Here is a 27,988-nt window from a genome sequence, read left to right as displayed (position 1 = left end):
GGAGAAAGCACAAGCCTTAGTAGGAAGCTGTAGGGAAAACTCCAGAAATCACTGTTGTTTCTCTCTGCTACTGACAATATAAACAGATGCTTATCAGAAGAGAGTATCATCCTTTCTACCACCTCATCATTCTGAAAGCTGGATAAAATAAGTTTTTTTAGATAGCTATATCGAGATATACATGACATACAATAAACTGCATATACTTAAAATATGCCATTTGAAAAGCTTTGACATATGTATATACCCATGAAACCATCACCACAATCCACATCATGAACCTATCCATCAACCGCAATAAAATCTGTTTTTGAGACTCACTGAGAAATCTCCAGATGGAAAGAAACCACTGAAGACCCCTTGCTTTGCAGATGAGGAAATGAGGCCCCAAAAGGGGAAGTGACTTACACAAATCCCCAGGAGTGATCAGGGGCTTGATCAGCAGGCATCCTCAGACCCTGGGTCACTGCTCCAACACTCTTCACTGTCCAGTCATCCAAGGTATTTCCACTCAGTTCTAGGAAAAGACCATTTTAGACCAAACACCTCTTTATCAACCTATCCCTGGGGAATCTGTAATTCAGAAAGAGAAAGATGATAGCTGTCTTTAGAAAAGTGTTCTTGGGACTTCCCTGGTGGCGCAGTGGTTAAGAATCCGCCTGCCAATGCAGGGGACACAGGTTCAAGCCCTGGTCTGGGAAGATCCTACATGCTGAGGAGCAACTAAGCCCATGCATCACAGCTACTGAGCCTGTGCTCTAGAGCCCACGAGCCACAACTACTGAGGCCGTGTGCCACAACTACTAAGCCCACGTGCCACAACTACTGAAGCCCACGCACCTAGAGCCCATGGTCCATGACAAGAGAAGCCACTGCAATGAGAAGGCCACGCACGGCAACAAAGAGTAGCCCCTGCTTGCTGCAACTAAAGAAAGCCCACCCACAGCAATGTAGACCCAACACAGCCATAAATAAATAAATAATTTTTTTAATGATGTATAAGAATACTAAGAATATGTAGAGACATGGAAAGATGTTTACAGAATATTAAGGTGGTTTTTTTTAGAATCCACTTACAAAACAAAACATGCATTCAAAATAATGACTATATAGGAAGGAAATACACCAAAAATTTAAACAAGTGATTTGGCTATACACTTCTGTGTGGTTAACAGTAACTTTAATTTTCTTCAATTTGCTTATAATTTACATAAAAATAAAGAAAGAAAAGACCAAACCTCCCTCTAAGGTGGGATGGGAAACCACAGGTCCTGGCATCTTTCCTTATACCTTGGTCCCAACTGGGTTTGGCATCCCTCCTGATGCTGTGCTTTGTAGCCTTGGCTTTCCTTTTGGTCTGTGAGTTCCTGATTTGGGTTCACCTTAATACTTCATTTTCCCACCTACCCGTACCTCGGGGCTCCTCAAAGCTCACGACCCTGGTGGTTCTCTGCTGCCCTCACCTGCCACCAGCAATCACCGTGTTAATCCAGTGGGACCCAGTTTACACTGGGCCCTGGCCTTCTTCCAAAGACAGCCTCTGTGCTTACTTAGGTCTAAAAGTCCATTACACAAATTCTTGCTTCTATTAAGTCAGTTGGAAAGAACAAATAGAATTCATAGATCATTTGCTGTTTGCAACACCAAGCTCAAAAAACCTCCAGTACAATAACTATTTGTCCTTCCTCAGCTGGAAGATAACCACCCAACACCATATTGTGAAGATCTGTCTTCTCATCCTTCTCTGTCTGCATCAGGTTCCCATTTATGATCACCCCAGCTCAGGTTCCATGAATGGATCCCTCATTTATGGAATACCTACTATGTGACAGGCACTGTTAAGTTGTAGGACTCCAAAGATGAATAAGATTTTATCAGTCAAGAGCTCAATGTCTAGACTAGCACTGTCCAACAGAACTTTCTGCAGTGATGGAAATGTTCTATATCTGCACTGTTTCGAGAATGTAGCCACCAGCCACATGCGGCTATTGACCACTTGAAATATGACTAGTGTGACTGGGGAATTGAATTTTTTAAATTAATTTTAACTCAAATTTAAAAACTGAAGCAGTGTAAAATATTCTTCCTTTAAAAACAATGTAATATTTTGGTAGGACATTTTAACTGTTGAAATTTAGCATCCAAATTGAGATATACTGCAAGTATAAAAATACACACCAGATTTCAAAGACTTAGTATGAAAATTAGAATGTAAAACATGTCATTAATAATTTTTATATTCATTACATGTCAAAATGATAGTATTTTAGATATATTGGGTTAATATTATATTATTAAAATTAATTGCACCTGTTTCCTTTTACTTTTTTAAATGTAGTTATTAGATAATTTAAAATGACACATGTGGCTTGCATTAAATTTCTATTGGATAGCACTGATCTAGAGATAAAAAAAGTGATATCTAAATAAATAGTCTTCAACTAAAATACATTATACATTCCTGGAAATGTATACAAAAGTCTAATGCATAAAAGTTAAACAATAGATTTACCTGATATAACAGGGTAGGGTAGTTAATTCTTAAGAGCTAAAATATATTATAAAATTCCTAATTTCAATATGCATTAAATAATAGTCCTTTATTCCAATTGCAAAAATAATTCATGTTGCTCATTAAGAACTGACATATTACAGAAATAACTCAGAAAGTTAAGGTATCCCTAGAGATAATTAACAGTTTGAGCTATATAAAAACATACTGTTATTACTGGTTACTTTTGTAAGTGTGAGATGATACTATATTTGGGCGAGAGCTAAATTATATTCCATGATATGGATATATTATAATTTATTTAACCAATCCCTTGTATATGACATCCAATTTTTCACTATTTCAAAGCATATTATAAGGAACACTCCTATACTGCCTTTGTATACTTTTTACATATTTTTCTGCTTCTAAAATAATATTCTTATAGTAAAAACATTCAAATATTGCTGAAAATTATAGCAAAAATATGACTACCTCTCATGTTGCCCTCTGCCCTGTCCCAATCTGTATCTCTGATGATTATTACCAGTTGGGTATATACATCTTATCAGAAATTTTTTTTCTGTGTATATATTAATCAGCTTATTTTTTTCTTTTCCAAAATTTTAGACAGACTATACATACTGTCAAACTTACTTTTTAACTTAAACATATATTTAGTAAGCAACAAGGATATACTGTATAGCACAGGCAATTATACCCATTATGTTGTAATAACTTATAATGGAGTATAATCTGCAAAAATACTGAATCACTATGCTGTACATATGAAACAAACACAATATTGTAAATCAACTATACTTCAATTAAAAAATGAGAAAAAAACACATAAATTTTCACACACACAAAGGTGAAATCATTATTTTTCTCAACTCATAAGGAATATCAAGGGTTGAAACCTCAGAGCGCAGGCTTGGCCTTTATAAGTCCCTGGGCTTAGTGTCCAATCTAGCCTCAGACATAGGTTCTAAAGGTTTCACTAAAACAAATACTTGCTACATTTACTTTTCCACACTTATTTCTATCATATGTGGAGAAGACCAGGCTCAGGGGAGATGCCATATATGCTCAAACAAAAGATGCAGTGTTGTGGGCTACTTCCCCTGAGAAAATCCAAATCCAAAAAGATGTGTTTTTAATTTTTTGGCTAAGCTCTCATCTATATTCTCTTGATGAAATTGTCAAACGATGGTAATAGGTATGTAATTTTTAAAGCTGTAGAATTTAGTGGTTGCTTCATTTGTATATAAAGTTTACAGAATCAAAAATTTTAAAAAGATGACACTGACATTACTTGCAATTAGAAATTTCCTTTCAAGATCTTCATCAAGATTTTTTTTTAAATGTCAAGAAACTTTTTTTCGAAGAATAAAAAACCTCCTGATTTGCTAAAAAAAATTATTACTTGGGCAAAGGGGGCCAAAAGGTAAAAAGAAAAAAACTATAGTTGATGTAAAAGAGACAGAAATTTTGAATCATATTCAAAATTTAAATTTAATGAATTAAGTAAGTAAAAGAGTGGATTGCTGGGGCAGAGGGTAACTCTTATGTTTAACTTTTTTAGCATCTGCTGAATTGTTTTCCCAAGTGAGTGCCAAACGTTTTTATAGGCGTTTTGGAAAACACAGAAGTGAAGATAACCCCTCATTCCAAAGAGCTTACAATTTACAGTAGATGGAGAGATGCAATTAACATGTATACATTAAAAGTATAATTATAATATAGCTTATAATTCAGAGCCAAACCATGCAACTCTAAATTAAAAGTGCATCTACACACAGTCATACATTTTTAGAGCTGGAAAGGAAAGGAAATATATATACATTCTATATATATATATAATTTGGACACCTTTCCGTGTCAGTACATATACTTAGGTTACCAATAAATGCTCATTGATAAGAAACTCATTCAACAAATTATGATAGAGCTATACAATGGAATACTATGCAACCATTAAAAAGATATGATATAGGTCTTTATGAACTTACATTGAATGATGTCAAAGTATATTTATAAGCAAAAAAGGCAAGTTGTTGAATAGTGTATATTAATTTTTTTTTTTGGCCGCACCGCATGGCATGTGGGATCTTAGTTCCCCAACCAGGGATCAAACCCTCGCCCCCTGCATTGGAAACCTAGAGTCTTAACCAATGGACCACCAGGGAAGTCCCAATGTTCCCCTTATCTTTGGTTGGTGTGGATTTGTTCTGTTTAACCAGTTGACAATTAGAAGACACTAGGATTTTTCTAATTTTTCATCATTTGAAACAATATAAATATGAGGTAAATCTTTGTGTATATCCATGATGATCTCCTTAGAATAAATTCCTAGAAGTAGAATAGTAGGTGAGAGGTTCATATCTGTAAGTTTTTAGACTTGAATTGCTAAATCCTTCTCTTGAAGGCTCTAACAGTGTACACTCTTCCACTAGTGCCCAGGCTTCTGGATTTTATTTGTACTGTGCTTGGAAAAGTCTTCCCTACTTGAGATTAGGATACTTTCTACTAGTGCACTTTTCTAGTACTTTTATGGTTTCCTTGTTTTATCTTTCAATTTTGTTCCATCTGGAATTAATTTTTATATAAGGAATTAGTTCACATCACCTTTCAGATATATTCTTCAGGAATATATTTTCCAGCATTTTATATGTGTTCTTTAATTTTGATCTTTTTTTTTCTACAAATGAGCAGAGTCAACAGGCTTAAGTCCAAATATGTAATTGATGCTAAAATGCACCCCTTCCAGCATGTCTAATGATTTCCAGCTTTGTCTCAAGTGAACTAAATCTATAAAATCTATTCTTCTTATCACTAACATCGACACATTCATTTTTCCATGTATAAATATCAAGGACTAACTATTCAAATAGATGTACAAACACCAGTGAACAAAGATATTGATGCCATTGAAACTAAACAATACAGTCATCTGAAATGTTCATTCATGAGCTCAAGTACAAAAATCCAAGTTCTGGGGTTTAGGAGTGTCAATGCATACTGTCCAAAAATCCAGTTTTTGAACATCAAACCTAAGAGAGGAAAGATTGGGGGTTCATGATAGCAAGATATGATGTGCTACAACAGGGGTCTCAACTGTGGGAACCCAACTTTCCTGGGAGATCCACAGAAAATGTTAGAGGGGTGATCTTTGAGATTGGTCTTAAAATTGAGGAGTAGTTCAACATTTGAAGAGTCCAACATTTGAAGATTTGGTGACTGGTGTTTCAGGCAGAGGAATCAAGTGTGGGAAGGTGGCAAGGCTTGGAAGGGGCTTCTTAAAGTCCTGATACCATCTTTCTCCACCCCGCCCAACTTCCCCTCTTCAAAAGGAGGGAAGGATATGATGCCAGACCTACTGATTGATTATTTGACCTCATTCGCAATAAATGTATTACTCCAACCCTGCATATACATTTTATACCTTCTTATCTTATCTTTAATTGTGTAATAAAAGGCTTTTCCCTCTTTAAAGGAACTTCAGACAAAAGCAAAGCAGGTCAGGAGATTTTACAGATGACAGCCAAATGACCTAATTTAGTCCTTTGTTGGTGTGGTGGCCTGGGGTACCAGGTAGCCTTGGCTTCTCACCCCTAGAATGCCTGTCTTCACCTGCAGAAGGTGATATTCTCCTTTTTGTCAAGGCCTGGACCCTGCCATCACACAGGCCACCTTCTTTCCCAACTTTCCAGCTATACTCCCAGCCTCTTTCCTTTCCTCAGTCCAAGCTCCCTACCTCCCACCTAGTCCCAATACACCCAAATCACTATAATACTTTTTAAAGTTTTTTTTTCAATATTTAAGAACTTAATCCTACTTCCTCTATTCCCTGAGTCCCAAGACTCTGCACATTTAAAATTAATTAAAAGATTTTAATACCGGAATTCCCAGCTTAGCAGCCATCAGTGTATATCCTTGAACCTCCCACTTAACACAGATGATTTTCTGAAAAGCATGCTGTGTGTTGTATTCTTTTTTTTTTTTTTTTTTTTTTTTGTGGTACGCGGGCCTCTCACTGTTGTGGCCTCTCCCGTTGCGGAGCACAGGCTTGGGACACGCAGGCTCAGCGGCCATGGCTCACGGGCCCAGCCGCTTCGCGGCATGTGGGATCTTCCTGGACTGGGGCACGAACCCGTGTCCCCTGCATCGGCAGGCGGACTCTCAACCACTGCGCCACCAGGGAAGCCCTGTGTGTTGTATTCTTTAGGCAGTGCTGGAGCTGTCACAGACCAGCTCACCAGAGCCACTATGCTCATTTCTTCCCAACTCAACGTTCAGTGGTGTCACTTTGTTAATGTGAAATAAGCAACAGTGGGAGTATTTATATCACAGAAATCAGCAAGTGCTACAAAATCAGGGCTTTTAACAATCAGAGCCAATTGTTAAACATTTACCAGCACACCACTGTTTTAAGGATTCTTTTGGTTTCCAGTAATAGAAATTCACTTGAGTTAGCATAAGCAAAAAGGGGAACTTACTATAAGAGCCAGCGAGTGAAGTGTCATGATGCCTATGAGAGGGTAAACCGATTGGCCTTAGGAATTAACTGGAACCAGGGACTTGAAAACCATCAGAACTTTCCATTGCATCTCTCTGCCCTTCTTTGCTTCATTCTTTTGTTCTTGTTACAACTTGCTTTCCCTGGTTTCCAAATCTATATGAAGGGAAACGTGAAAACCTACTCTGCTCTAAGTCCAGTCACCTCAGGAGACTGATCTCTTTCCTGGTCCCAATTCCAAATTCTCATGAAGGAACTTTGATTGGAAGAAAGTCCTACTGAAATCAATGACTGGACAGGGTGAAGGGATGGAAACAGGCAGGATCACACTGTAACAACATGCATGAGAATCAGGGAAAAAAAGAGGCTCCTAGAAAAGAAAAGAGATGAGGCAGTCAACCCAAAAAGTCCACAACATTTATAAAGACCTTTTCTCAGCTATTAACAGCTCTCACCATCACCACCACAGGCTCCATCAAAGGAGTACATGTACTTACTTAGTATTTATTTAATGTCTGAGCACCTTATAATAGGCAAAAGGAGCTGCTCTAGAAATTATAGAGGATAAAAGATGATTAAGACTCCATAACGGCTGCAAGTAAAAGAAAAGCCAACTTAAAATGATTAATAAGGGAAATTTTCTTGCCTAACAAAAAGTCCAAAAGTAGGATGATTCCAGAATTTCTTAATTTAGCAGCTCAGGACCGAGACTTTTCCATATTTTCACTTTGATATGTTTAGACTAATGTTCTATGGACACAGGTACCTGCCACAGTTGAAGTCATCAACATCACCCGCCAAATGAAAAGGGACAGTGCAGGTCTTTTTTAAGACTGAAGAGACTTTTCTCAGAATGACCCCACCAGCAAACTTCCCTTTCCAGAATTAGATCACATGCCCATGCATGAACCACTCACTGACAAGGGGAATGGCACCACCCTGGTTGCCTTAGACCGACTGGGACCTAATTCCTATAAGGGAAGGAGAACAGTGGAACAAAATGGGGAGCTGGAACAGAAGGAAAACAATTGATGGAGGCTACCACAGACGCTTGCTGCATCTGAAGGGGTGCAATCAAAGAAAAGAGACGAAAAGACTCTGGCCCTAAGTTGCATTTCTCCAAGCGCTTTTGTCTCATTCAACTCTCTGACCTGCCACGTCACTTTTACTAACCCTGGCTGCAGACCCTTCCACTGGGACCTGGTTTTTATCTCCCTGCTTCCCTCTTTTGGTTTACACTAATTAGTAGCAGAGTTGGCTCCCTGCCTGATGTTCTCACTGCTAAAGCAAGATTTTGAACACATGAAACTTCATAGTGACAGAGAGCCCTAATAAACAAAGACAATTATAGACTACAGGCCCCTGTAATCAGGCAGCTTGAGGGCCTGCCTGTGAAAGAGGCCAAGCTCAGAAGATAAAAGATAAGAACTAGAAACAGTACTGTCTGGGATTATAACATTTTTGTTTTTGTTTTTAAGTATTTCATGCACTTCCTTTTGTTCACTGAGTGGAGATCTGCAGTGAGAAATGTTATGCAAAAAAGGACAAGTATAATTTTTTTTTTGGAATATGTCTTTTTTTTGCCAGCTTCTCTGGGCCTCTCTAATAACTTCCAGTCTCATACAAAAAAGTTTGGTTTTCTATTTCCATCTGTAGCTTTGTGAAATTTAAAGTGCCACTCTTCTTTACAGTAAAAAGTGCCTATAAATGTACACTTCAGTTGGTATTAGATACTAAATAAAAGAGGAGGGACATTTTCTCCCTTTTGTCTCCTTCACTACCCCTGCATGTTTGTGCCTGATTTGTATTTCCTCTTACCCTCCAATGCACCTCTGTGGCCATATGTTCCTGACAGATAGAGAATATCCAGGTGGCCTGGTACTTGGAAACTTGTCAGATGTTATTCAAAGCAATAAAGAACACATCATACAAGTCTTTGGTATATTGTTACAGGGAAACCCTGTTTAGAATTCACTAATTGGGAATTTGTGATAATTTGAGGAAGGGCTGGCTGAAGTTAACCTTTGTACTATCTATGGAAAAAAAAAAGAATTCACTGCAGTTCTGAATAGTGTAAACAAGATTGGAAAGGGAATAATTATCTACTTAAAAGAACCAGTTGTTTTGAAAAGCTTTAGAAGTATCCTTTTACATACAAACAGGGTAATTATGATTTAAACAAAGGCTGGCCTGTTTCTAAGGCTTCTTTGAAATGTCAATTACAAATTATTTTTGTTTTTTCACCAAGGCAAAACCCACCCCTGTGTACCAGGCAACAGTTGGTTAGCTTGCTTTCACTTACTCTATTTGAAAATAATAAATCTAAAGTTCTTTTAAAGTTGTATAATTTAATTCAAGCTTTTCACAAATCTAGACAGTTCGTCCATCCTTTAGTCTCTGAGTGACGATTTACTAATTACTAGCATACAACAATCACGAATGCATGGAGTGACACCTGCCTTCACTAACGTGGTGGAATAGCTGGCGAATACAGAAAATCGACAAAGAAAACTCCTCCAGAGCGGTGGCTCCTATTTTGTATCCTACCTAGTAAGAAACACATTTTGCATTGATTGCAACTCAGTACACACACACTAAAACAAAAACAATACTTACCTTTATTATGTGCGACACTGTTATTTTCTATTCATTTGTTACTAAACGCTAGTCACTACGCACTAAATTGATTGCACAGTCTATTAATGGGTCACTGTTTTGAAAACACTACCCTGGAATCTGTTGGGAGATAGTATTCTTTTGTGAGAGAAAGGGATGGTGGTGGTGTCACCAGCAAAGCCCATTAAAAATTCCCAGGAAATAAAAATAGAATCTGGGTAATAAAGTCTAACCTTTTTTTTTCTTTTCCTTTGCGCTTCGCCTAGTTTCAGTTGCTCATGGCGTACTGCGCGCAGAGGCCTCGCACGCCGCACTGCAGCCCAGAGCTGCTAGTGCAAAATGGCCGCTTGGACACCTCAGCTCGGTGGGCCGTGGGCAGAAGCTCTGCGCACGACACTGCAATTCAAGATGGCGGCGGCAGCAGGCCGTGTGCAGAGGCACTGCGCCCAGCACTGCAATCTGGAGCCTTGAGCAGAGCAGCTGTGCCTGCCCCGCAAGATCTCTGCCTCCCTCCCTGCTGACAAGATCCCTACACAGCAGCCCTGCCCAGAGCCTGTTGGGAAGAGTGTGGACTCTAGAGCGAGAGGTCACACCTCCCCATTCTTTGATCAAAGAATAAAACTTTCCTTTCCTTTTGAACCAAACTCAGTCTCATTCTGTTGGCTCCAATGACACCAGGCAGGAGGACCCTTTTGGGGGCCCTAGGCAGGAGGGTCAGTAACAGTGGAAGGAGCTGTAGCTATGTGGTTTTCTTGATGGTGTCCTCCCCCAATTCTCTCAAAACTTTGGCCATCAACCTCACTGCTCTAGTCACTACTGCCTCCTATTCCTCAACATTCAGTACAAAGCTCATTCTTACCTTCACCAACCCTTTCAGCTAAGTTTCCATTTCCCTTCTTTTTTCAAAAGCCCACCCTGAGTTTCTGCCTGATCTACTGATAGTTTTCCAGCCTTACTCACTGCAAATGAGGTAAGATGATGCTATAAGGCCTCTCCACTGAACAGTGTCAGCCCTCCCCTGTTTTACTTAACTGCTCCCATCTCTGCTCAGCTTCTGACCCTTGGCTCCATTCTCCATGAACAGTCCTTCTCTAGCCTCTGGACTCGGTTTGGTATTTGGGGTCTGGTCTCTCAAGTTCTTATCTAATCACTGTTCATTAAGAACATGGATAATGTGTTATCATCACGGTAAAAACAAAATCTCTGTGATCAGACAAAACCCAAGACCCAACTCCCCAACTCACCAGCTCTATGACCTTGGGTATACCATTTAATTTCCCTGAGCCTCGGTTTCATCATCCATAAAATTGGATGCAAGCTTGTGAAGGGTAAATTAATCCTTATAAAATGCTTACTTTGGTGTCTGGCATATAGCAAGCACTCTCTAAATGTCACCTATTATCAGTATTATTATTGTTGCTGTTATTGCTACTGGCTTGCCTCTCCTTCCACCAAAACCACACCACCCAATCTTGGAGGGCAGAGGTTCAGAGTTTGAGACTATCTACCATGTAGCTATAGTTTCCAGTTCCCCTATTCCCCAACCCCTCTCCAAACACCTATGTGTATACTCTCATTTTTTGCCACATCCATCTCAGTTAAAACCTTCCCTGGGCTTCCCTGGTGGTGCAGTGGTTAAGAATCCACCTGCCAACGCAGGGGACACAGGTTCGAGCCCTGGTCAAGGAAGCTCCCACATGCCGCAGAGCAACTAAGCCCGTGTGCCACAACTACTGAGCCTGCGCTCTAGAGCCCATGAGCCACAACTACTGAGGCCCGCGCACCTAGAGCCCATGCTCTGCAACGAGAAGCCACTGCAATGAGACACCCGCGCACCGCAACACAGAGTAGCCCCCAGTCGCCGCAACTAGACAAAGCCCGTGCAGCAATGAAGACCCAACACAACCAAAAATAAATAAATGAAATAAATTTTAAAGAGAAAAGAATATATTGTTTTTTTTAAAAAAAAAACTTCCCTGCATCCCATAGTTCCCACCCTCACAGTTCCTGACAAGACTTGTGAGGCTTGATGTAGGTGGACATTGCTACACAGGTCAGTTCTGACCATTTATTTGCATGGATGGACCACAGATAGGAAGCAAGCCCAAGAATTCCATGCCTCCCCACAAGCAAGCTACCCAAACAGGTTACAACCTTCTACCATAAAAACCACAGGTACCCAAGTTTTTCCCATTCAGCAAGGACAGACTGAAGAAGGGACTGTTATGAAGCCCAGGGGCCCCACCTTGACAGCTCACACAGGCTCTGAATACAATGAACACCAAGCCACAACTGATGTTTGCAGCCCTAGTTTCACGAACTATCTTCCACTTCACGTGTTCTGTACCTTGCTCATTAATTCAGTTCCAATGAGCCTGGCCATGCTTTTGCTCCTCATCTTACAATGCCCTTGCCTTATTCCTCTGATTCAGTGTATTTCTTTCTTTGGCTTTGGCTGTCCTCCCAGCTGTGTTTGGTCTGTTTTTCAATTAACGTACTTACAAATTACCCTAATTAATCCCTTCATATTTATAGCCCCTGGTTTAACTCATCCATGATTCCTTCTTCCAGTGGACAGCTATCTCCCACCCCCCAACTCTGACCTGTGCTAGCCCCATAGATGAGACCATGAAAAGTAGTAGTCTTTGACATACATGACTTTTCGGATAATAGTTCATTGCTTATATTTTAGATCCACAAGCAACACATTTGGGGCATGGACCCATCGTACTCTGTTATCTAGAATACAGTCATTGTCCTCTTCCTGATGAGATTATATCAGCTTGGATATCACTTAGGGCTGTGTGGGAGGTGGCAACTGACTTACCTTGAAATCAGGATTTTTCCATCTTCAGAGAATAATGGCTAAGCTCACAGTAATTAAGAGCCCAAACTCTGAAGTCAGATGACTTGGGTCTAAATCCTGCCCCTGCAACTTACTACTATATTTTGAGTTTGTGTTTTTGGCTTTTGGTATTTGGATTTTGTTTTGGTGCTATTTAAATAAACAAGATAACAAGCATCTTGATCATATGAAGTTAGAAAATATCAGAATCATTCACTAAATTTTAGATATTGGCCCCTGCCCTGCTTTCTCTGCCTCTGCTTTCCTCAGCTCCTCCCTTTTGCATTCATGAATCCCTCTGCATATTGATTCAACTGCATTATTTATCTGCCATGTTTTCTGGCCCTGTGCTGGGTCACAGAGATACAGATAAGTCATGGACTCTATCTTTAAGGGTGGAGATATATATATATATATATATACACAAACAAATACATGCATTAAAATGTTAAGGGTGCTGAGATAGAGAACTTTTCAAGGTACATTGGAGCATAAGGGAGGGCACAGTGAGTTCTGCCTGAGGGGACAAAGTGGAGGAGGGTAAAATCAAGAAGTAAAGGAAGTCTTTGTGGAAAAGGTTGATGCTTGAAGTCGAAACCTGAAGTTGTCCTCTTTTCACTTGCAGCCTCAGACCTGTTCCAATCCTGAGGAAATCTGAATAAGACAGTCTCCACAAATAAGCTGAGAAATGTCACCCCATGTCCTGGATTCTAGCGGCCTAGTTCCAATGGCTGGGACTTCCACATTGCCTCCCGGGTCTCTTTGTTGCCGTTAGTTAAGGAACTTGAAATTATCAGGAGTAACTCCCAAGCCCACAGTCATAGTTCTGTTGTATTTCTCCCAATACCCCATAAAAGGCTCAGTTCTTAGTATTAAGCTGCAGTCTTTATCAATGTAGTATCCAAATTCGTCCCTAAAACTTAAACCCTTCTTTGAACTCCAGCACAGAGCCCCTGCTGCTTATCTTGTCCTTGTCAGCCCTCTTCTCTGGGATCTGGGCCTTGTTTGATATCCCACTTGGGGTTCTGCCATCCTCCAGAATAGCCACCCATCTACTAGGCCTGCTTGAATTCCCCACCACTGGGGTCCCCGCCTAACTGGAAAACTCAGCCCCAACTATGTCTGGATTGCGGCTAACTTTCAATAAAGACTCTTTCTTTGACAAATTTGAGTTAGGCTCTTCTGAGCCCTCTTCTCATCCAGATCTCAACCTTGGCGCCCATCCTGTCTTTGGCTGCCCAGTCCAGTTTTAGCAAGAATTCTGCTAAGTAAGTTTAGTGACAGTCCCCCACCCTTGATATCTGAGCACCCTTGACATCTGATCAAGTTCCTCATCCTCTACCTTTGCTGTATAAGTCCTTGGTCTGCCTTCAGCAAGAATCATGCCAGGTCAATTTAGTAGAAATCCCCCTACGCTTGATGGCTCCTCTTAGTAATTTTCCATCCACTGACACCCTTACCCTGCTCCTTGGTTATAAATCCCCACTTGAACTTGCTGTATTTGGAGTTGAGCTTGACTTCTCTCCCCAGTTGCAATAGACTGGACCCCTATTACAAATAGTCTTGAATAAAGTCTTCCTTATCATTTTAACACATGTCAGAATAATTTTTTCTTTAATACTTGTCATGCCCTTTGGACAATAACCACGGACAGCCCATGGCCCAGCTGTCCTTCTGGTCTACTCTAGGAATTCAGTCTTATTCCAGCTCCTCCTCACCAGCCCCAAGCTGACACATGTGCATCAATACAGCTTAGGTAGGTAATTCCCTGGCGGTCCAGTGGTTAGGACTCCACGCTCTCACTGCCGAGGGCCTGGGTTCAATCCCTGATGGGGGAACTAAGATCCCACAACCTCACAGCCAAAAAAAAAAAAAAAAATACAGCTCAGGTAGAGCCACCTGTAAATATGGATCTGGAGAATATGAGCCAATTCTATTCCAACCAACATTACCTAATTCATTCAGTCAATCAGATAATCAAAATATATGAATAAATTTAAATAGTTTCTAAACATAAATATATTTTCAAAGAGGCTCCTTATTTGTATTACAGATATAAACAAAATACATACACTCAAGGCATAAAGTATCTGTCTTGTGCTCTTCTGAATAAAAAAAATCACAGTGGATACAGATCTTTGATGCTCCAATGGTGCCATAAACAAATTCACTGGTCTGTTTTTGGACAAAGAATTATCTGAAAATTTTTTTTTTTTTTTTTGCGGTACGCGGGCCTCTCACTGCCGCAGCCTCTCCCGCCGCAGAGCACAGGCTCCGGACGCGCAGGCCCAGCAGCCATGGCTCACAGGCCCAGCCGCTCCACGGCATGTGGGATCCTCCCAGACCGGGGCACGAACCCGTGTGCCCTGCATCGGCAGGCGGACTCTCAACCACTGTGCCACCTGGGAAGCCCTATCTGAAATTTTATCTCTTGCATTCCAAGAATGTTTTTGTTGTTAGTAGAGAGACTTTATTGTAAAAGCCTCCTCACCTAGAGCTCTGGTCATTTTTTGTGTTTTATTCATCTCTTTCATTTGGCTTCAAGTAAGGTAAGGACTAGATAAAATTCAAAATTTACTGAATTTTATGTTAATACCAGGTCCAGAATTTCATTCTTGAATATCTCCCTGCATTGGGGTTGTTACCGAAGCGTTTTGAAGGAAATGGCGGGTCAGCCATTCATTGGTTCTCATGGCTTTGCAGTGGAGGCAGGGCCTTTCCCTGATTTGGCAACCTCCCATATTCCTTTGCCTCTGAGCTATTTTTCTCTTCTTAATACTGGCTGGTGATTGGTGGTGTTCACTTTCACTCTCCTTCCAAGAGGAGGCTCCCGAGTTAGATACTTCACTCTCACACTCAGTAGTATCACTGTCAGGTTGTGTCTGATTCACCCGGCTGAATTCAGAATGGTGCCTCGCTCGTCTTTGTTCAAGATATGCATTGACCAAAGCCACTTCTGAGTCAGTTACAAGAGGAAGTTGGTTCTGTTTTGGTTTTGTCATCATTTGCAAAGAATCCCTGGCACCATCTTTGTTTTGCCGCTTATAGGAAGTATCTTTGCTTGCTAACAACAATGAAACAAATCAATAAGTTAGGCACATTGCTGGTTACTATAATCTCATCTTACCTAAAAAGGAAGCCTATCGCGTGGGCTCACTCTTTGCTGCCATTTGCCAAGCCACCACTTTTCCCCACTCATTTGCAAGTGTTGGCAGCTGACTTCATTTTCCAGTACCATACCAAAACTCCTAAAAACCAAAAGGGTCAGATAGATGCTTGACATATTACTTTTGAAGTTTCATGGACCCTTGATATAATATCAAGGGAAAGGTCTCCAAACTTTTCCAGAGAAGGACCTTTTTACCTTTGCCTTGATGGCTTAAAGATGCAAGCGTGTATATGAATGTGATTTGGGTAGCAGAAAACTAAAAAGGATCTTCTCTTTATACACTGGTGTGCTGGAGTTGGCTCACACCAGCCAGTTCACAAGAACTGATAAACTTTCAGGAATTTTGCAAGATGGCTGTTAAACATAGTTATTGGTAAAAATTAAATTGTATAAACTTATCACTAAATCAATTTGTTACAAATAAATGTAATAAATACTCAAAACTCATCACTTCCTAAATTATTTTACTAGATTTTATTGTGAGGTTTGCTCTTGAAGCTACTATTTATGTCTGTTGTCTCTGGATATCAGAAATACTATGCAATGATGTGCTACTGTGCATCTCTTCCTAACTCCTATGTTCAGTGACATCATGTTGGTAACCTGAAATTAGTTTTGGTGGGAATAAAAATCAACAAGCACTAAGAATCAGGTCTTCACTTATGGTTTTCTTGATTGTCTAGACTTAAAGTAATGGAGAACATGTTACTGACATAGATTACATTTAAAGGTGTCATGCCTATAGCCGCTATATTGTGAATAGCACCCAAAAATGAGGAAATATTCTTCCAGAGTATTCTAAAACTATTATCCAGCTCAACAAAGATGTCATATACATCATTAACAACCAAGTTCAGTTCCAACATACATCTTTCTGTTTCTTTCATCTTACTCCTTAACTTAAAGGAAAGTATCAATAACATGCATATTAGAACTACACTCATTCATCTATTGCAGCTATAGGTTGGCTAAGGCTATAATCAAAAAAGTATTTTGTGAGAATCAGTGGCCTATATGGAATTTACCATAAAGTGTATTATATGTTTTATTATTTGTAAATTGTCTGATATACATCCTTTATGTTAGCAAAATCTTTTAAATGATATATACACACATTTTTGGAGAGCCAGTTGTTAGACATTTATCAGCACACCACTATTTATAGGTTATTGAAAAAGATGTCATATATAGCTCATAGTTCTGTGGTAACACTAGCAATAAATGTGTGTGAAAGGCAAGCTGTGTGACGGGAGAATGCTGAGGAATGAAAAGACAGCTTGAACTCTACCTACCAGTAATTTATAGCCTCTAGCAGCTTTGCTGAAGTAGCTAAGCAGTCCTTCTGCACCAAAGCAAGGTGTTCATCCAGTGGGCCACCACAGGTCTGGGGAGGCTCTATAACACTCTTGGCTATTTACCTCTGTTGTTTGCTTTCCACACACAACACATATTTCTCTCATCATAGTCCAATATCAAATATGCACTGGCTCTCACCTTTACTTAGCGAACTGCTTGTCCCATTGTCTTCATTCTTTTTCTTCTCAGACATCTGTTTCAGAAATATCGATTAGTAATAGTGATCTCAGTTGGTTGTTTTTCCCTCGTATTTACTTGTTAAGAAACACTATTGCCTTGGGCCCTTTGACAATGTCTAATTTTAAACAGTGCAGTTCAATAAATACTTACTGAGTTCCTATTATTGTGATCCTACTTCTGCTGCCCATTAAGAAGACCATGCTTTGATAGCAGGATCTACCAAAATGTTTTGAACCCAGCAAAATGGAACAAAGATGGAGAGAAAATAATACTGATGAGAAGCTATTAGTTACAAAGTTTTCTTATACTCACTGATTTTATAGAGAAATATCGTTTAAATGTCATTTAAAAACAGATATGATAGTACTAGGATTAGTTTTAAATTACTTTTTTAAAAATTTTTGGCCATAATGTACAGCTTGTGGGATCTTAATTCCCCAACCAGGGATCAAACCCACGCCCCCTGCACTGGAAGCACGGAGTCTTAACCACTGGACCGCCAGGGAAGTCCCAGTTTTAAATTACTTTTTAAAGGACATTTTATCAGGTCATGTTATGATAATTCTTTAAGATCTTTATATGAATTCATAGACTTATATCTCCTAAATCCTTCGGAAACTTTCCTCCACAATGCAACCATAATATATTACCTGTGAATATGGCAACTAGAAGAAATTGATTTCTTTGAATAGTTCTAATTCTGCCCCAATATTCCATAAATATATTTGTCCCATTTTTCACGTGTCCCACTTTTTGATGCTGAAAATGGTTTTGCTAAAAGATATGCATACAAAGCAACTCTTTCAAAATATATCAGGTATGTTAGAAATACTCATAACACTTTTGGCACATAATAGTTCTGGGAATCTATCACTGGGAAATAAACTCTAAAAGAGAGAAAGTTTTCCGTACAGAAATATTTATCCCAATGTAATTAGGGTAATATAAATACAAAATTCAAAAGTCGGCTCAGACTTCCCAGGTGGCGCAGTGGTTAAGAATCCGCCTGCCAATGCAGGGGACAAGGGTTCGATCCCTGGTCTGGGAAGATCCCACATGCTGTGGAGCAACAAAGCCTACGTGCCACAACTACTGAGCCTGCGCCCTAGAGCCCCCAAGCCACAACTACTGAGCCCACGCGCCACAACTACTGAAGCTTTCATGCCTAGAGCCTGTGCTCCACAACAAGAGAAGTCACTGCAATGAGAAGCCCACGCGCCGCAACAAAGAGTAGCCCCCACTCACCGCAACTAGAGAAAGCCTACACGCAGCAACGAAGACACAATGCATCCAAAAATAAATAGATTTTTTAAAAAGGAGGCAATAGTTAAATAAATTATGATGTAATCATACAATGTATAGTTGTAAAAATTATAATAAAAGTATATTCTAACATGAGGAAATAAATGTTATAATATTAAGTTAAAAATCAAGATGCAAATTTATATATGCCGTATGATCACAAGTTAGCTAAAAATATGAAAAGAAAAAAGACTAAGGGTTGTACGCAAGTGTTAGCAATAGTGGCTTTGAGTGTTAAAACTGATTTTTTTTCCTTCTAATTCTTCAAATTGTCTACAATTAGGGAAAAAATGAATTTATGTAGAAAGTCATACTGCCTCTGGGTTGAAAAGTACCACACTTGGTTATTCATAACTGCAATCTAAGATCTTTGGTCCACTCCTTTCTTAATACCTGATCTCCACAATGGTAGGCAAGTTTCTCTAACGAGGTACCTCTTTGCTTTCTGGGTTACTGAAATCATTCTCTGAAAGCTTTCAGTGAAATCCTCTTTTAAGATACCTGTTTTTTAAAAATGTTTTTGGGTGGCCTTATTTTAAATTTAAAATGTATAGAGATGATTATTAAAATATTAGAAGTTTATGAACCTTAAAAAGTTAACAGTAGTTGATTATTTCTATATAATCTGGAGTGGTTTTTATTTCATTATTTCTACTTTCCTATAATGTCCACATTTTCTATAATGGGTACTTTTGTAATTCAGGGGGAAAGTGTTTTAAAACACTTATTAGGTTTATATCTTTTTCATGGAAAGCTTCCATATTTGACTTGATGTCAAATCAAAATGTAATTACAAAATCAAAAGAAAGATTTTACATCAAGCTAAGTGGAATCATATGAACTGTGGTTACCAAAAGCATTTTATTAAGTGTCTTTGTGTGTGACTCAGCTGAGTGAAAACAGCAGAAGTGCCTGCCCTGAAGTGTAGGGTAGGACAGTGGTGAGATCTGGGCTATGGCTCTGCCTTTCTTCCATTGTGATTTTACCAAGCCACGTAACACCTCCTAAGCTCAGTTTCCACATATGCAAAAAGAAGAGCCTGGACTGGTTTTGTTTGGAAAAATTCCAGCACTAGCTGTCTGAATAAACACTAAAAATATATATAAACTAAATATAGTATATATAATCTCTGAGAGCAAAAGGGTACATGCATCTTAGATAGTGGCAAATCCAGAGGAAATCAGTGTGCTTCATGTTTGAGGGTAATTACCACCACATTTCCATCACGCTTTTACCATTACTTCAAGGTTTGTAAATAAATGTTCATAATTTAGCAGAGAAAATGAAGTTCAAAGTGAAGGAAAAATTCCATCCTTTTTGACTAGCTCTCATGTGGTTCTCAGATTTCAAATCTGGGACCCTTTAGAAGAAGCAGTTGAGTGGATTATAGTTGCCATAAGGGTACAAAGTGAAAGACAAAACCTCTAAGATAATTAAGGTTTTAATCAGCACTGAATAGATATAATTCAACATTTCAACTATGCTATGAAACAAACAAATGATATGGCAGGAAACCTGGGTCTATTCTCCTCTCTGTCATAACCACTCATGTGTCATTGGACAAGTCACTTAATTTCTTTGGGCTTTATCAATAAAAATACAAAGGATAGATACTGATATCTTACTTGCCTACAAGCAGGAGGCTGGACCATAAGCTCTCTTAAGGTCCTTGAAGCTCAGGGCTCTGTGACTCCAAAAGCTGATGCAAGCAAGGGAGCAGAGAAAGAACTTAGACCTCTCAAGGGGGTCTTCATGATGAAATTGCCAAGAATCAATTTCAACTTTTTGTTAATTTTCTAAAGTAGCTTTTCTTGCCAGGCTAGACAAATTCAATGTACTTAGCTAGGGAGTCTAAGACATGTATAAGCTATCACTATTCTAAATATTCTTTTGGCAAAGTATCTATCTTAAGCATTTAGACTTTAGATGAAACTTCTTTTTAGGGGGAGGAGGTGATGAGGGGAAGAGACTTTGATTATTACAATGGAATCCAGCTGGCATAGACATAACAAGCCTCCTCCTCTCCATCTAGAGCTGGTAACAGCATTCAGCCTAGCTGACCATTGCCAGCCTAGTGCTCTGGCTGTAATGCTAAATGGTGGTGGTTTTATTTTTTGAGGTTTTTTTTGCGGTACGCGGGCCTCTCACTGTTGTGGCCTCTTCCGTTGCGGAGCACAGGTTCGGGACGCGCAGGCTCAGTGGCCATGGCTCAGGGGCCCAGCCGCTCTGCAGCATGTGGGATCTTCCCTTACCAGGGCATGAACCCGTGTCCCCTGCATCGGCAGGCGGACTCTCAACCACTGCGCCACCAGGGAAACCCAGTGGTGGTTTTATTAATCATCAGCCTGGTATTAATGGTCAGCAAGGATTCCACATCAGCAATTTATAAGACCTCAGTTACTCATAATATGTGGGAGCATCACAGCCCTGATTAAGTGGGCTATCTCACTCCTTAGGATGGCATTTTTTCCCCTGGTAGGTGGTCTAGAGTGGTGACTTTAGCTCTGTTTAGTTTAGTTCTGTATCTTTTTCTATGTGGAGAATGTAATGCCTCATTCTAAAAACCCAAAATCCTACAACATGTATCCTATATTATATATGACAACTTCTGTATCTTTGATTAGAATTACACAGCTACAAAAGGAATTTGGAGGTCATTAACCAGTAGGGAAGTTTATCCCAGTATTACTTAGCATTTGGACAAACTGAGAACAACCTAAATATCTCAAAATTGCAGATTTGTTATGGTGCAACCATGACAAAATTATGTAGTCGTTAAGAGTGCTGCTATGTAAATATAATTTGAGGAATGATTACAATATAATATTAAGTTTAAAAAAGCAGGTTATAAAAATATATAAAATATAATGCCAACCATCTAAGATCAAAGACAGACAGATGAAGAGAGATATACTGTGATGCAGAAAAAGAAAAAAACTAGAAGAACATACTCCAAAATGTTAACAGTGGTTTTCTCTAGGAAATAGGATTACAGTAGTTTAAATTTTCTTCTTCATCCTTTTCTATATTCTTGGGTTCTCTAGAATGATACTGCATTATTTTTAAAACTAGAAGACAAACTTTTAAAAAGTAGTTTCACCAATGTAAAATAAATTTATTTTATGGAAAATCCCCTAGTATACAGTAAATATATTATTTAAAATGAAAAAGGATATCCTACCCAGAAAGAAGCCCGAGAGAAGAACCAATATAATGGTTGGGAGAAGACCAATAAAATGACAAAATACCAAAGCAGGAAGTTCCCTATTGTCTCACAAGAGTCACCCTTCTGGCATTCATAATCTTGATTTGGAATGGCAAAACTTGTAGGTATGGGGGGAGGATCCACCTCCCAAAATAAAGAAAAAAGGTCTCCCATGATGGCTTCTTGAACATATTCCCCTCAAAGGGATGAAGAAGACTGGGAAGTACTTCACTCCATGTGTACGACAACTTCCTTGGCAACCTATTATGACATATTCTTCAGTAACTATGACAGGAACTGACAAACATTTCTTGGATTACTAAGTTTTTGGAAGATCTGTCTAAATCACTTCTATGAAAGTTTAAGGTATATGCCCCATATCTCAATATGGTGCACTCTGCCATAATCTTTTTTTTTTTTGTCCTGAAACTTGTATATACAGTATTTTCTTTAAATACAGTATTTTAATGTCTTTTTTTTTTTTTTTTTTTTTTTTGGCTGTACCACATGGCATGCAGAACTTGCCTGACCAGGGATCGAACCCATGCCCCCTGCATTGGAAGCGCAGACCACCAGGGACCACCAGGGAAGTACTTTAATGTCTTTAAAATCTAAGTCTCTGAGGTGTCCATTCATTTTTTTCAGTCTCTTTGATATATATCATATCATTGTAAATTAACATACAGAGTTCTAATGTATTATTGACTGAATTGTGTTCCCCAAAATGCCTATGTTGAAGCCCCAAGCCCCAATTTGGCTATAACTGGAGACAGGGACTTTAAAGAGGTAATTAAGGTTAAATGAAGTCATAAGGATGGGGACCTAATCCAAAATGACTCTTGTTCTTATGAGAAAAGGAAGAGACATGAGGGATGTGCAAGCACAGGAAAAAAAGGCCATGTGAGGACACAGAGAAAGGGGCCATCTGCAAGCCAAAGGACACAAGGCTCAGGAGAAACCAATCCTGCTGGCACCTTGATCTCAGATTTTCAACCTCTACAACTGTGAAAAAATTTCTGTGGTTTAAGCCACGCAGTCTGTGGTATTTTGCTATGGCAACACTAGCAAACTAATACATAATGCCAACAATACATCTAATTTAGGTAGTAGTCGTGTTCCTTTTTAAGCCTTGAATAAATGCACAGTAATTCATAGATTACATTAAGAGGGAAAACATAGATGTACCTGTTGTGAATTACATCAAACATGCACAATTTCTTCTTATGAAAGAGTCAGACATGGGTTGGGGAGGAAACTCGTATTCTAATTTTGACTGTACATTTGCACAATTTTCAAGTTAGTTCATCTCTATATCTAAAACTAGAGCAAAACACCATTGCTGCTAAGGCAATCTAAAAAATATAAAAACTCCACTCCAAAAAAATTGGTTAGATCTTTAAAAGCACAGCATACCTGCAGATTTTCATTAACATGCAATACCACAAGGAAACTTCATTTTCTTCTATTGGAACTTAGGAGCATTTTAGGAAAAAATTTTGGTCACTGGGACGTACAAGATGTAACAATCCGTTAGCTTATTATGACACGGCATGATGTTTTTATTAGAGGCACACTTTGCATCCCCACGAGCAAGTCTCCAGACCCTGCGCACGCATCCTGGACCATGCCGGTCTGCTTTAGGCCCTCATCGCCTCCTCCAGGAAGCTCGCGGGGATCCAGGGCTGAGCCCGCCGCGACTCCTCGGGGCTCACTGCGCCCCACTTCACCTGCCTTTCTACAGAACCTACCGGGCTCCCCCGGGTTAAGCTCCTCCAAGTGGTAACCAGGGAAGATTTTATTTTCACATCCTCGCGCGGCTCAGCGGCACATTGTGGGCGTTTGTATTTGTTAGATAAAAGCAAACTGTAAGACAGGAATAAAGACGCAGACCAACTGAAGAACGGACTTGAGGATATGGGGAGGGGGAAGGGTGAGCTGTGACAGGAGAGTCATGGACATATACACACTAACAAACGTAGTAAGGTAGATAGCTAGTGGGAAGCAGCCGCATGGCACAGGGATATCGGCTCGGTGCTTTGTGACAGCCTGGAGGGGTGGGATAGGGAGGGTGGGAGGGAGGGAGACGCAAGAGGGAAGACATATGGGAACATATGTATAACTGATTCACTTTGTTATAAAGCAGAAACTAACACACCATTGTAAAGCAATTATACCCCAATAAAGATGTTAAAAAAAAAAAAAAGCAAACTGAACTCCCTGATGAACCTTTTCCTCAGGATTAGAAATTCTTCCAAAGAATATGCAGGAAAAGTAAAGAGTGGGTTTTTTTTTTAGAAAAAAACCCCTCAAAACCACTAACAACTTTAACAAAACAATTTGGTTTTTCTTGTTACTGCTGCACCCTCGTTACACGGATATTTTAGAATTTACATCGGGTCAGAACACTTAATTTTTTTTTTTTTTTTAAACACAGAGGTATGAGAAATGCGTTGTCATTGCTGATGGTGTCTGGACCCATCATCAAGTACTCTGTATCCTACACTTGGCCACCCTGCTTAATAAAATCTGCTTTAAAATGTGTCCATAGGGCTTCCCTGGTGGCGCAGTGGTTGAGAGCCCGCCTGCCGTTGCAGGGGACACGGGTTTGTGCCCTGCTCCGGGAAGATCCCACATGCCGTGGAATGGCTGGGCCCGTGAGCCATGGCCGCTGAGCCTGCGCGTCCGGAGCCTGTGCTCCGCAATGGGAGGGGCCACAGCAGTGAGAGGCCCGCGTACCGAAAACAAAAAAAAAATGTGTCCATAAGCGCCCTAAGGAAGCTAAAGTTATATTAATATATAGAAATTCAGCTTCTTATAGTTATTACTTTTTACTGCTGGCTCAGAACCTGGTATGAATTTTTCCGGCTGAGCTTTCTCCCCTCACCTGAGCTGGCGCCACAAATCCAACGGCTGTTTCCCTGGTAACGCTCCTAGCCCCTGTCCCTCCCCCACTCCCCTCTTCTCGCGAGAAGAAAGAGTCTCGTACTTCCTGTAACTGTAGCTCCACAAGCCGGTCGCTTTCGCCTTAATGCTTGGCTTCGCGCATGTGCAGTGGAGAGTGGCGCGAGCCAGCCGTTTCCGGGCGAAGAACGCGGTGCGTTTTCGGGGTTATCTTTGTGGTGTTTGGACTCTTGAGTCCACGCGGGCCGTGGGAGTTAACGTGCGTGTGGACCTGCCGAGGGTTCAGCCAAAGGGGAGTGTGGCCAGACATTCCACTACCCGTGGTGGAAGGGAGGAAAGAAGCCGTAAAGTTTGTGCTGCGAGAGCCAGGGAGGGAAGCTCTCCGCATTGGGTAGTGTTGACTCGGGGGCAGGGTGGCGGGAAGGGTACTGCTCTTACTCTGTGGGAGACGACTCCATGTATCTGGAACAAGTCTTAACACTTGTCTGCAAGAGATGAGGCCTAGGAAAACAGACAGAGGAAATAATAAATCCTAATGTGGACCAAAACTGCGCACTCTCCCCAACTCACCCGTATCCCCTTCACACCATGAGTATTCGCCCTTCTCAAACTTAAATCCCTATATTTTATCAGCAACACGAATCAGAGATCTCTGGCGTGTGTCGGTCGCGTGCAGAGTTGTTAAATAAAGATCATAGGCAGTTAATGACTTATGCACGAGCATGTGGGAGGAGAGTAATGACATATCTTATTTGGAATACTTTCTCCCAAAACTTGGTATTTTGAATTTCTTATAGCCCTTGGCCTAGTCCTTGTGACATATTCCAAAAACACAACAGGGCGTAATTGCAAACATAGCCACTAACCCTTAAATTACAAAATAAGATATTTTTCTTTATTGGAAGTGTTAAATTATTCTCTGAAGGAAACAGCCAGTTCTATGTTGATTACAGTGTGGTGCCAATGAAGCTGTAATTTAGGGTTCCCTTTTCATATACTAATATTAAAATTAGAAAAAGTTAGGAAAGACATTTGAAGATGAGGAAAAGTAGATGCAATTTTTAGTTACCTTATAACAAGTTTGATTTCTTAAATGGAGAAGTAGTTTCTTTTAATTAATTCTGCTTTTTGATTTTGAACAGATGCAAGGGGAGCCAAACCCTAGTGCTTCCCTTATTGACAGAACCATCAAGATGAGAAAAGAAACAGAAGCTAGGAAAGTGGTTTTAGCCTGGGGACTCCTAAATGTATCTATGGCTGGAATGATATATACTGAAATGTAAGTTAATTAGCCAAAAAGGGAGGGAAAAGTGAAAATTTAAGAGGCCAATGGTTGGTTCCACAGGTTTTGTGTTTGTTTTAATTTTTGGTGTGGTTTTGTTTTGTTACTATTAAAAAGCCTTTTTAATTTTTTCAGGACTGGAAGAATGTGTAGTTTATATTATAATGTGAGATACTGGCCCCTCTGGTATATAGGTAAGTAATTAATTTTCACTGCAATGTAGTTACTCCCAGTGAAAAACTGTGTTCCAGTTTAATTCAGCTTAGTATTCATTCCTTTATTCGACAAATATTTGAGTGCCTGCTGTGTTCCCAAAACTGGGAATACACCAGGAAGGGAACAAGGAATATTCTAGTAGAAGAGACAATCAAATTAATAATACGATTCCAGATAATCATGAAAAATAAAGTTTGGAGCTGGTAAGATTTGTGTTTGTATTTGTCTCCCTCAATTGCCTTCCCTACTTCTCTACTTTTTCACCTTTCAAGATCAACCCGATTTCTACTCCATTGATGACTTCCTCAGTTTCCTCATCCTTCCTCTCTGTCTGCTCTTCAGTAGTCCTTGGGTATAAAGGGTCCTTATGGCCATTGAAGTAAATTCCAAAGTCTAATACATACATTAAGCTAAAGTCTGTGATAGGGAAGTGGTGTGGCAAGTGGAAGAGCAAGAGTTTTGGAATCTGCATACCTGAGTTAGAATCATGGCTTCAATAACTAGCTGTGAGCTACTGCAAAAGTCACTTGACTTCTTTACAACTGGTGGTTGATCTTTAAAACAGAGATGAAAATGTTTACTGTAAAAGCTTGTAAAGATTAGTGATAATATTTTGAAACTCATTGGTAAATGCCCTACACATAATAGACATTCATTAAGTGAAGTGGTAACTCTTAGGAATAAGAAGATAGTTTTCAATTTGTTGTTAATCTGCTAAAGTATGCATGGTTTTGTTTCCCCCTTTAAATGTTCCACCCCCCTTTTAAAAAATAAATAAATTGTTCTCTTCCAGAGCTTGCCCTTGGATTTCTCTTCAGCCTAAACGCTTTATTTGATTTTTGGAGATATTTCAAGTACACTGTGGCACCAACAAGTCTGGTTGTTAGCCCTGGACAGCAAACACTTTTAGGGTTGAAAACAGCTGGTAAGTGTTTCATATCTTTTGCAAAGGTGGGTGAAAGGTTGGCAATAAATCTTTCTCAATTTAATTTTCTCTTCTCATAGACTCAGCTAGAAGGGACTCCTAAGGCCATCTGGTTCAACTGTATTTAACAGTTCTACAATAAATGGTCTTAAGATCAATGATTATCTTTCCTATTTATATAAATTGAGTAACATTCACAGTCTCATGGAATTTTGTTCCATTGTTTAATTACTGTTAAACTTAAATTACTAACTTTTGCTACATTAAAGCCAATTTCTTATTTTGAACTCTATGGAAATGGTAAACAACCATTTGTGTCCTTTGGTAGTAATACTTTATGTAATTTAACAGCCAGGTCACTCTATTACTTGCCCTTTTCCTGAAGGAAAAGATTCAGTTCATTAAATCAGTTTTCATAGAAATTTTATTTATACTTACACACAATTATTTGTTTGTTCCTTCTAGTTGTACAGACTACTCCTCCACGTGATCTGGCAGCACCCCAAATCCCTCCCTCTCCACCTTCTCCTTCAATTCAGGGTCAGAGTGTATTAAGTTATAGCCCATCTCGCTCACCCAGTACCAGCCCCAAGTTCACCACCAGCTGTATAACTGGATACAGCCCTCAGCTACAAGGTCTGTCATCAGGTGGCAGTGGTTCTTATAGCCCTGGAGTGACCTACTCACCCATCAGTGGTTATAACAAGGTAATGACTCTTTACTCTTGGCCAATCGCATTACCATTTTAGAATTGGGAGGTTTGAATTGAAAATCATCTAGTGAGTCGAAACTCCTTCTTTTATCAATGAAGAAACCCAGGACCAGTGGATAATTGACTTGCCCAAATTGCCCATTTAAGAGCTAAGAATAGAAGCCAGATTTCCTGACAGCAGTTAGAAATTCTTTATATCACATCTTAAAACAAAAGAAAAGATTTAGCTTTTGAAAAGATAACGAACTGAGGTTCACCATCTAGGATTT

General features: G+C 39.6%; 2 protein-coding genes across 5 annotated transcripts in view; one reads left to right on the top strand and one right to left on the bottom strand.

Moving 5' to 3' along the window:
* On the bottom strand, positions 1-24,603 carry SSMEM1 (serine rich single-pass membrane protein 1; the record flags this gene model as incomplete). 2 transcript variants are annotated; one of them, XR_014326481.1, is made up of 3 exons in its annotated part: positions 1-517; positions 17,135-17,189; positions 24,568-24,603. XR_014326481.1 is itself a non-coding variant. In XM_082847074.1 (3 exons), 3 exons carry the CDS (start codon positions 21,855-21,857, stop codon positions 15,081-15,083), a joined length of 708 nt encoding a protein of 235 aa, XP_082703200.1. In that variant the 3' UTR covers positions 14,157-15,080. The 2 variants fall into 2 exon arrangements, 1 of the variants encoding a protein (XP_082703200.1); XM_082847074.1 differs by lacking the exons at positions 1-517; positions 24,568-24,603 and adding exons at positions 14,157-15,535; positions 21,660-21,857.
* Positions 24,604-24,711: 108 nt separating this feature from the next.
* The window catches only part of TMEM209 (transmembrane protein 209), a gene marked incomplete at its 5' end in the record, with an annotated part of 29,159 nt that continues 25,882 nt past the window's right edge, over positions 24,712-27,988 (top strand). The window contains 5 exons of one of the 3 annotated variants that reach the window (XM_082846969.1): positions 24,712-24,777; positions 25,727-25,863; positions 26,002-26,060; positions 26,876-27,007; positions 27,473-27,714. In XM_082846969.1, coding sequence (XP_082703095.1) covers positions 24,712-24,777; positions 25,727-25,863; positions 26,002-26,060; positions 26,876-27,007; positions 27,473-27,714 — 636 coding nt within the window. Of the gene's footprint in view, positions 24,778-24,817; positions 24,976-25,726; positions 25,864-26,001; positions 26,061-26,875; positions 27,008-27,472; positions 27,715-27,988 lie in introns of those variants that run through there. The other 2 variants (XR_014326476.1, XM_082846970.1) reach the window with 2 other exon arrangements.

The sequence above is a fragment of the Leucopleurus acutus genome (genome assembly GCF_964270905.1).
Source record: "Leucopleurus acutus genome assembly, chromosome: 9".
Lineage (NCBI taxonomy): Eukaryota > Metazoa > Chordata > Mammalia > Artiodactyla > Delphinidae > Leucopleurus > Leucopleurus acutus.
Note: the sequence above shows the minus strand (reverse complement) of the source record. Positions and strands in the feature narration are given on the sequence as shown.